We start from the raw sequence: 10,622 nt of genomic DNA, 5'->3' as shown, positions 1-10,622 counted from the left end.
CAATGCCAAGCAACCAGAGCTTCAAGGGACTAAGCCACTACCTAAAGACTATACATGGACTGACCCTGGACTCTGACCTCATAGGTAGCAATGAATATCCTAGTAAGAGCACCAGTGGAAGGGGAAGCCCTGGGTCCTGCTAAGACTGAACCCCCAGTGAACGTGATTGTTGGGGGGAGGGCGGTAATGGGGGGAGGATGGGGAGGGGAACACCCACAAAGTAGGGGAGGGGGAGGGATTAGGGGGATGTTTGCCTGGAAAGCGGGAAGGGGAATAACACTCTAAATGTAAATAAGAAATACTCTAGTTAATAAAAAAAAAGAAAGAAATGGAATGAATAGTTTAATAAAAATGGAAAGAAGAAAGAAAATGGGGGGGGTAGGTCATAGAGAACTAGGATGCCAGCGCCATAACTTCATGGCTCAGGTCCTCCAGCCTTGGGTTATGTTTCTTGGTTTGGCTCTATATGAGGGAGGAGATAAAGTTCACTTCCCAGCAGGACATCAACCTCATAAACACTGACCCCATGATTTGCCTGCATTCTCTTTTTCTGCTATAGTTTCCCAGAATTCTGCTGTCTCTGCTACCTCTCTTGTCTACTTTATATGTTGTGTACTGGAGAGTTCAAATATGCTGTGAAGGTCATGAAGCCTGGAGTGGAATTAGTTACAAAAGAATGGGGGTCGGGAGGAGATCCTGCCTTTATTTAAAGCCAGTGACTGATGAAACCTGCCAATGGTGTTGTGTCAAGGAAGGCATATTAGGTCCCCATCTCAGGGTTACAGTTGGAGGACAAGTTCATTAGAAAGACATTGCGGCAGGACTGTGAAGGATGAGTCGCACTGCATCAGCAGACAGGAAGTGGGACTCTAACACAAACTTGACAACCAGCCTACAGCAAACAACTTCCTCCCACGATGCTGCAACTCTTAGGGTTCTACAACCTTCCAAATGTAGTAACAGTAGGTGCAGACCCAGTGTTCAAAGACAGAGCCATAACAAACTGTTCAAAACGTTTATCAATTCACAGCATGATATTTTTTACAGTATGTGCTCGAAATATCAATCATCTACAACATTGTAAGGCTGTTGGGAAAGCCGAGCTATCACATTGTAGAGTGCATGCAGCTGTGTCAGGGGGAGCTGCCACCCAGGAGGGGTTAATTTCCTCTCTTCCTCCCCCTTTCCCTCTCTTTCCTTCTTTTAGTCCTCTTTCCCTTCTACCCTGCTCCCTCCCCTTTCATTTTTTATTAGAGACATGCTTTCATGTAGTCCAGGTTAGCCTTGAACCCCATATGTAGACTAGGCTATGTCTTGAATCCTGCTCCTCCTCCCTGTGCCTCCCAAGAGAAAGGGTTAGAGGTATTTATTATTGTGTCTTGTTTAGATACAGTTAATGTTGTGATACTAGAAGTAATTTATGTTCAGCTATATTCTGTGCACAAATGTGACTCCAAGCTAACATTTAGTAGCTTTGCATTATACTATGAAAACTTGGCATAGTGGTGTGTAACTTTCATTTTTTTCAAGGCTTACTTTTAATGATGTTTCTTAAACACTTTATCCTCCTTTATAGCTTAACACCCACTAGAGGTAATTGGAAAAAAAAAGAATACGGGGAAAGTGGACCTGGTTAGACATACTTCTTTGGAGCAAATCCCATCTTGACTGTTAGAAAATCAGCAGTTCAGTTCACAGGTCAGCCATGGCAGTTAATGCTCACAAACACATTACAGATACACCAGCTCTCCAGTTAGGTAGTGTAAGGAGAGCAGCAGAGGTGGCATGACCTAACAGGAACAGCCAGGCCTCAGTTGAATTGGCATGAGTCAGCAGGAGGGACCAGGACCAACAGGAACTCTAGGAAAAGTTCTCAGCTATGCCCCTCTCAGGAAAGAGAAGATCAGCTAAGACTTGAGACCAACAACCACTCCACAACTAGCTCTACAGGCAACCCAAGCTTGCCAAGACAAGCTTCCAGCTCCCTTCACTCCCTTAGGTCCTTTGTATACTCCCTCCAAGCATCATGTGTCCTCCACAGATCTTGCCTCACCACGAGTCTTGCCTCAGCATGTGAGTCTAACTTAAGGAACGTCCACATGATTCTGTCGCAGCTGACATCATTCTGTCCATCAGCCTGGGTGTGCAGATGCAGCAAGAAGACACAGCACTCCAGAAGGTTTTTGGTATGTTTCTCTCTGTTGAGTCCTGACAAATGCAAATCAACTATATAATGTACAGCAGACCAATACACGCATGTCATTAGCGAAAATTCCTTCATCGCATGTCCTTTCAGGTGCTTGCTTTAGCAGAACATCCTTTCACCTGCTCTGCTTCAGAAAAAAATGTTCCTTCACATGTTTGGCCCAATAAAACACCATCCAACAAAACTGACTTTCCAAAGAACACATAAGTTTCCACTTCAGTGGTGCAAACTGCAAGCCTCAATGGAGGCTGACATAAGAGGATGGTCCTTGTTCCAGGTCTCCAAGCAAATTCTTATATAAAATAAATCAATACGAAGCAAAATTCAAAACAGGTTTTTGTTTAAAAGTGACACAATGTTACATCCCTTCCTTCCTCAAAATGTTTCTATAGCTACTAAAAGTTTTCATTTGCAAAATAACTGATAAGGAACATCCCTTGGATGGCAGGAGAACAGATGCGGTCAGAGGGTGACACCTACTGCAGGATAGTAATGACCCTGGATTTTAATTGTAAAATATCCTTTTAGATTTCTTTAGTGCTTCCTTCCTCCTGAGTTAGAATAGAGTTTATAGTGAGTCCTGAACTTTGATAATTCTCTTTACAACTCTACTGTAAAATGCTGAGGCTGGAAACACAGAAGGGAGGCCAGCAGGTCAGGAGAAGGGTCAAGGTGCTGAGCTTCTATTCTGAGGCTGGTACTGGCAATGATTTTTCATATTACAGGAGTCAGAAAGCCATGCCCATCATATTAATCCTCCATGGGGTGGGGGTAGCAAACCTCATGTGTGGTCTCTTCCTCTTCATATTTCACAGAACCCTGTAGTTAAACCATTCTTTCCGTTGACTAAGGACAATGGGGACTTTGACTTGTAAGAGGACAATAGGCCACTTAGAAGTTCACTCAGCTTGGGCATTCTTCTGAAAGGCTGGATCTTTGGGGAAGATGGCAGTTGAATGGAGGTGGTTCAGAAGCAGAGTCACTATGGTAAGTACTAGTGGCATGTTAAGTACTTCAGTGTCTCTTCCCAACACAAGCTAGTTCTACCCTGTGTTGGCTCCTGAAACTGCTGGTGCTCTCCTGCTGTGGCTGCTACAGCCACAGTAATGGTCCAAGGACTTCTGAGGGCAGGCTGTCCTCTAGCTGAAGGTGCAATATTGAAAGGAGGAGGATGGCAAGGTAGGTGGTGAGGACACAAGGATCAATAGCCATGTTTGACCTAGACATGGAATCTACGATGATGTGTGGAAAGATGCAGTGGCTAAGGCATGGGGTTTGTGTCGAGAAGAGCTGAGAGACAAGAGGGAGACCATGAGAAGACAGAAGAGTGGAGGAGAAGAACAGAACAGTGTACATTATTCTGGATGTGAAATCTTTCTTTACACAGCCATGCATGTTAGATAATATTCATTAATCCACTGTGGTACACCTGTGCCTGAAAGTCAATGATTCTAGATGGTTAGCATAGAAAGATAGTAACTCAAATCATTTCTTCATTGTGTTTAGAGAGGGGAAGAGTGATTAGAATCCAGAGTTGAGTCACACAGCTGTTGAAAGTTATGTTTTTGTTGAGGTGCTTTACCATCACAGATTTGTGTATCTTTGAGATTGTCTTTGAGACAGCTGGGGACAGTCTAGGGACTGTTTGAGACAGGCTATGTTGAACCCAAAGTGTACCAGATGAGCTCAGGCTTGGAGAGTCTGACTCATGCAGATCAGGCTTTTCAGCTACTTGCACTTAGGACTATATTAATCCAGGACACATATGGGGAGATTCGGGTGAAGACTGCAGGGGGCTTTGCATCTTCTCGTCCATGAGATACAATACCATGGGCCACACCAGCACACAGTAGTGGCCCCCCCCCCGAGTCTCCCTAATAAGTAAGAAAATCAAGGTATGAGCAAATATTGGATTCCCATATACAAGCTCAAAGATAGGTAATCCGGGAATGAGGTAAAAGATCCTGGCTGGCTATGGGTCATAGTTAGGAATTTAATGCCTGATTCCCCTCCCTCTGTCCTTGCCCCAGTGCTAACATGTCTCCCTTTACTTCTTTCATGTCTAGTGTCTAGCCATGTGGGAAGGATATAGGAAGGGTTTGGGCAGAGGGAGATGAGATGGACAGGGACAATGTCAGTTTCCAGAGCCTTAGGGATTGGAGCTAAGGACACAGGCATTAGTCACTGTCATGGGGAGCTGTTTGGCACATTTCCTTCACTGACACTGTCTCCTGATGTGGGGAGGAAGAGCAGGTGTGTACTCACCTCCTATGGTGATCTCATCCTTCCAGGACTGCCCACACACATCTGGAAATTATAGTCATACTCACTAAAGATTTTACAGGCCTCTACATCCATGATTCTCAATTCAACTTCTCTCAGTGTATATGTATATGAGGTAGGATCTGTCACTCCAGTTTGCCCCCATCCAGCTGCCTGGCACATGGTCCCAGGGTCTATAAAGTCAGAAGGACTGGGCAGAGGAACTACACGCACAGCAAGACACAACTCAACTTCTTTTTCAAGCTGTTGAGTAAAGGAGAGAAGGGATGGCAAATCAGAGAAGGATGCTTAGACGTGAGTCCTATCACAGCAGGTTCATAATGACATAGAATTCAGGAGTGGGTTCTGAGGGAAAGGAATGGACAAGAGAGAATTCAATGGACTAGGCCAGGGGGAGAATTAAAGAGGGGAGACCTAAATAAAGGAAGGCCAAATAAATGAGGGCACCTTCAGTAACATGATGTCATGAATATTGGAAAAGAAGTTGTAATTTTTGTGAATGATTTGCTTTTCGACTTTTATCTTCTGCTGTGTGGATTCTCGCTTGCTCACGTCATGGGTTCCAAGGGTGACTGTGATTTCTCTGTAGATAGAGAAAGAAGCAATGAAAAGTCGTATGAGGAGAACTCCTTCCAAGGAGAGGGGCACCAGGTTCTTTCTTCTCTATCCCTGGGCACAGCCCATAGATTAACTTGAGATGGGGAACCCAGGACCAGTGCCACAGGGCTCAGGGAAACACAGAATTAAGAACTCTTCCACACCCCATACCCAGGACTTGCATTCAACTGAACCCCATGGTTTTGCACATGGATGAAAGGCACTCTATATTGAATTACATGCCAGGTCTTGTATCATTTCTGCTACCACTAGGACAAGACGAGAGCTGTGATTTTACTACTGACCAGAGCCCTGCTTAAAGCTCAGACCTGTGAGAATGGATAGGTCACATGAATGATCCAGTGAGTGGCCCTGTGCTTTGTTTTCTGCTCTGTGTAACGAGAGCCCAACTGAAGTTGAAAAGGGCTCAGAGACTTCCCCAAGGCTCTGCTGCTCTGTGACCATGGCTCATGCATGTCTTCACAGGAAGAGAAGCCTCTTACCTTCCATTACAGTGTGCAGCAGTCAGCACAAATTGACGGCTTATGAGAAACCCACCACAGAAGGTGACATAACCTTTCTCAGTGGTGATCTTCAGATGGGCCATGTAAGGGCGGGAGTGTGGTCTAGACTCCACACCACCAACAATCTCCTCTGGAACAAGCAACACCCAGTCCCCAGTCACAAGCTTGCAGGATCCCCCAACACAGTACTGACAGAGAAATATGGGGCTAAAGCTGAGCGACTGCTCCAAGCCCACCCCACCTCACATGGGGCTCAGGCCCCTCCACAGGTCCTTTGGTCTTTTCTCTCCTGTTGATCTTTCCTCCCCACACCTCTCTGTCCACCATCATCCTTCATTTCAAAATACAATGACCATTAGTGTTTCTGATGTTCTATTTCCTTTAGGCATATCTTTCCACACTCATCCTGTCTTCCTCAATATTAAGGGAAGGCCAGAGAGGAGGTGCCCATCAGAGCAGAGCATTTTGATGAAATGGTGTGATGGGGAAGTAGATTTTCATTCTTCCTTGACCTAGAGATTTCCCCTAGACTATGTCACTTTAGGATCCTGCCTCATGTTAGGGTCTCTGTTCCTCCAACTAAGAGATTAAGGTTGGTTACTGAAAACTAAGAAGTTAGGAAGGATGAAGACCAAACTCACCAGCTCCAGCTCCAGAAGGCAAGACAAGAGCCATCAGGAAGAGCAGGGCCTGCATTGTGCCAGCGGTGCAGCCTGGGGTGAGCTTCTGGTGTGTTCCTGTCCTGGTTCCTGCTTTTATATCTTCAAAGTAGGAGAAAGTAAGCGCTGGAAACCACAGGTCTGGCTTGGACAAACTCTGTTTTCCTTATCAGAAATTCTCACGAGTCTGTTCTTTGGTGGCATTGCATCTGTGGCTAGATCTTGAAACTCCTGGATCCCATGATAAGGTGGCAACTGCACCCTTCAAAGAAGCTCCCAGGAGACAGGACAGCAACACAAATGGAGGGGGACCTCAACTGGGGATCATGGAACTGTTCTTGTAAGCATCCAGGTATTCAGACCATTGCTGCTGTGCTCGCTTCAGCAGCACATATACTAAAAATTTGGAACAATACAGAGAGACTTATGCTGCATATGTGTAAAATCTCACCTCTGTCACTGTCACACAAGCACCCGTATCTGTAGTGTATGAACACACTGGGGAGAGGAGGACATTTTATTTACAAGAACTGGTGGTGGGCTGGTTTAGTCTGAAGACTCTTGTTTGTGTTGACCAGTGCAAGGATTTCTCATCTTTATTAAAATAATTGGGAGATGATGGAATGTGACTGTGAGAAATGAAGGTGTGTAGAGAGTGTATTGAATACACAGAGTAGAAGGCATGACCAATACCTTAATGTTCCTAATGGTGTGAACCTTTAATAGAGTACCTCATAGTGTAGTGAACCTTGCCACAAAAGTATTTCGTTGTTACTTTATAACTATAATTTTACTACTCTTATGAATTTTAAGGTAAAATATCTAATATGCAGGATATGATATTTGACCCCTAAAGGGGTCATGACCCACAGGTTGAGAATAGCTGCTGTAAGTAAATGTCCTGATTTAATTATACTAATGATCTCTTTGTGAGACATTGTAACAAACATTTAGGGAGAACTCAATGCACTTTCAGGATATCACAGACTAAAAGATCTTGAGTATCTGCCATGCAAGACAAGGCTTTGGGTGACCACAAATTTAGAGCCACAGATTAAAAGAGTGTACAGACATTGCTCACTGGGTCAAAGAAGATGATGAGCTTGGACATAATTTTCTGTTCAAAATAAAATTGAAAACTTTTTTACAGATGAAAACAATTTGTTCTGATGAAATTTCAAAGAAAAAGTTATTGTGCGTATAGATTAATATAACTAACATAAGCATTCGTTCAGACTCCAAGACTATTCATCTCGAGGAACCACATAATTGGACTTGGCATTCTGGAATCATGGAGCCTTGCAGAAAATTCTAGGTCTGGTAAAAAGAGGTATTAACTATCATATGGGGCCTCAGCTACTTCCCAGGCTTGGACCAGACAACTCAGACCTCTTTGTATGATGGAGACTGGGTGCTCCTGAGGAAAGTTCAGGCTCCAACTCTGTCTTTCTGGATTTCATTCCTTTGCTTCCTCAGAGCTACAATGGTCTGTCTAAGCACAGCAATAATAACTAGAGAAATAAGTAAGTTAATTTTTTTTTACTACTGAGCACTGGATCTGACCTGATAATACTTTGTAAAGACCCCAAATTCTTCTATGCAGCCCCAGTTAGAGGACAGGCCTTCTGATGGTCCACACACACGGTCCCAAATGAACATTCCTATTTTGCAACTCATGAATGATCAGTAGGAGAGACATAGTTATCAATTAGCATTACTCTGATAGTGGTTGCCTGATCCAAGAAGTGACATTCCGATAGAAGGTAGTGGGGAAACTTCACAACTATCTTTTTAACAAAAAGTAAAACAGGGCCTTGGTATACATGGAGTTCTCCAGGAGTCAGTGCAAATAATGCATTATTGAAGGATACAGACTACGTGAATCCTGCTACATCTCCCTTCCGGATATCTATTGGCATCCTGTAAAACTACAGTAGAGAATTGTAATCTTAAATGGGTGGTGACTCTAGCCAGAGATGATCTTGGTGTAGTTTTATTGTTGCTGCAAAGGACACATGACTGGCGGCTAAGAATCTGGGGGAATGCATCAACTTCCATCATTAGGTGTAGTAACGACTATATCAGAGTATCCGATTATATGAACCTTATGGTACTTTGCTCATTGGTATCGAAGTGCAGGAGGAAGCACCTACTGTAGACACTTTGGGAAGACACACTTTTGTCACAAAGTAGGAAAAAAGTCTAAGAGCATTGTCTTTAGAGAAGTATCCCTGGTCAATAATATTCCACATGTCCAATTTTCTCTTCGAAAGGAAGGTTGTTGCATCTGGCTCATCTTTCTCTAACAGGTAAAATCTCCCCTGGGTATTTGGAAGGGAATTTGGCTGAGAAAAAAATGATCACACAGGAAGGCTCCTAAGTAGCATACAACTTGAGTGTGGATGCTTGGAATAATACAATCCTACTTGCTGGGTCTATGAAAGACAGTGATGAACAGAAGCTCAAACCCAGAATAAAACTGTCCTCAAGTTTCTAGAAAAAGACCACCCAATTGATAACTGTGGTAACAAGTCCAAACCAAAATTATATTTATTTACTTCCTTTTTCTTTTGGTAGATGTCTGTGTACTTGTAAAAATAACCAGAGCCATCGCCACCTTCATCTTGTGAAGAAACAATTCCTTTAAGTTTAAAATGGTTGTTTTTAGAAATTTCATGCAAGAATGTTATATTTATAGCACTGTCTTGCCTCCCTTTTCCCCTCAAACTCCTTTCATGTTGTACTTTTCATTGCCTTGTGGGAAAGACTACATGGGGGTAGGATCAATGGAGGCCTTCATTCCTAAGCCCATGAATTGGGGTCCTACTTTGTTGGGACATGGGAGTGATCCTCGCCTCTAGTCTTTTGGAAATTTTGCTCTTCTATGGAAAACTAAACACCCATAATAACAGGAATAGGAGCCTCAATCCTTAGAGACACTGAAGCTGCTCTAGAAGAAATGGCGAGAACAGCCAAAGGATTAAAGGAGACTAGGATGAACTTGGTGAATATCTTCCACTTTCATTATGAATGCCACCTGCATGATGGCATAGTCTTTTCCTGAGGCACCCAACAACCAGAGGCTGGAATGAGAATCACAGGGATGTGCACTGCTCACATATGGGCAGGATTCAAAATGGCTGACAACTTATTGAGAGACTATTTCAGATCATAGTATGTTAGGCAATGATGATCATGTTTAAGAGAGGCCATCATGGTTTTGATAAGGTCTCTTATGTATGTCTTTTATGATCCTGTGATATTATATGTCTGTCCATCTTCAGTTCTCAACATCAGCCAAGGCACCATCAGATATCTTAGCCTCCAATCTACTCATTAATTGGTTTTCTCAGATCTGGTAAACTGTTGAAGAGCTATACTAGCACGAACAGTCATTTTCACATGCCTCCATAAAGTTCATTTAACATATCATTGCTGCCAGTGGAAACTGTGCTGTCTTAAACCAGAGCGACTGAAGCAGAGTGAATCAAGCAGAGATGCTGGACTTCGTGTATATGCTCTCTACTCCCTCCTGTAGAATTGAGTAGTGTGGATAACTCCTCAATGGAAGGCCCACTAGAGACTCCTCTGTTACCTCTTCAGGATCTGAAATCAGTGATTCCTCAAATATGGACAATGAGAAACAAAGTGGTACAATTTTTATATCTTTATGTATTAGACCACAGGGGAGCTGATAAACCAAGGCTTCATCTCGAAGCTTGTGGTATGGAGGTCTTAGTTATGTAGAGGCACCATTTACCCAAAACCCCTCCCTAGTCTGAGAATTGTCGTACTTTTCAGAGAAAAGTTAGCCACATGTAGTATACCCAAGGTTCCTCCCCTCCCCGCTTTTATCATGCACCAACACAATCATCCAGAAAAGTCTTGCTTCTAGAAATAATGTTCCACGGGTTACTAAAAAGAAAGCATATTCTGTAGTGTTTGGGTAGAATGTTCTGTAGATGTCTGTTAGGTCTATTTAATTTATGATATTAAGTAACTCCAACATTTCTTTCTTTAGTTTTTGTCGTAATGACCTGTCTCATGGCAAGGGTATGGTACTGAAGTGAAACACTATCATGCTGTTAGAGTCATTGTGATTTTATCTGTAATAGTTTCTTTTATGACAGATGTGTTTGATGCACAAATATTTAAAATGGAGTTGGCTAATGTCAGATTTTTCTTTTAATGGGTATGTAGTGTTCTTCCCTATCTTTTCTGATCAGTTTTGATTTGAAGTCTGTTTTGCCATATACTAAAATAGTCACACCTGTTTGATTCTTAGATCCTTTTGCTTGGAATAGCACTTTCTATCCTTTTATTCTAAGGTGATGTCTTCCTATGGTGGTTATA

The 10,622-nt window shown here is 43.0% G+C and overlaps 1 protein-coding gene across 1 annotated transcript; it reads right to left on the bottom strand.

Annotated features, from left to right (window-relative positions):
• Window positions 1–3,835: 3,835 nt before the first annotated feature.
• LOC134481973 (mast cell protease 1-like) lies at window positions 3,836–6,321 on the bottom strand. Its single transcript, XM_087587107.1, is given in 5 exon segments — window positions 3,836–4,080; window positions 4,472–4,732; window positions 4,937–5,072; window positions 5,590–5,740; window positions 6,252–6,321. Coding segments are annotated over 5 exon segments (753 nt in total). The 5' UTR covers window positions 6,307–6,321; the 3' UTR covers window positions 3,836–3,930.
• Between the last annotated feature and the right edge of the window lie 4,301 nt (window positions 6,322–10,622).

Source organism: Rattus norvegicus, chromosome 15 (genome assembly GCF_021556685.1).
Source record: "Rattus norvegicus strain SHRSP/BbbUtx chromosome 15, alternate assembly SHRSP_T2T, whole genome shotgun sequence".
NCBI classification, from domain to species: domain Eukaryota; kingdom Metazoa; phylum Chordata; class Mammalia; order Rodentia; family Muridae; genus Rattus; species Rattus norvegicus.
The sequence above is the reverse complement of the archived record's forward strand: the minus strand, read 5'-3'. Positions and strand labels throughout refer to the sequence as shown.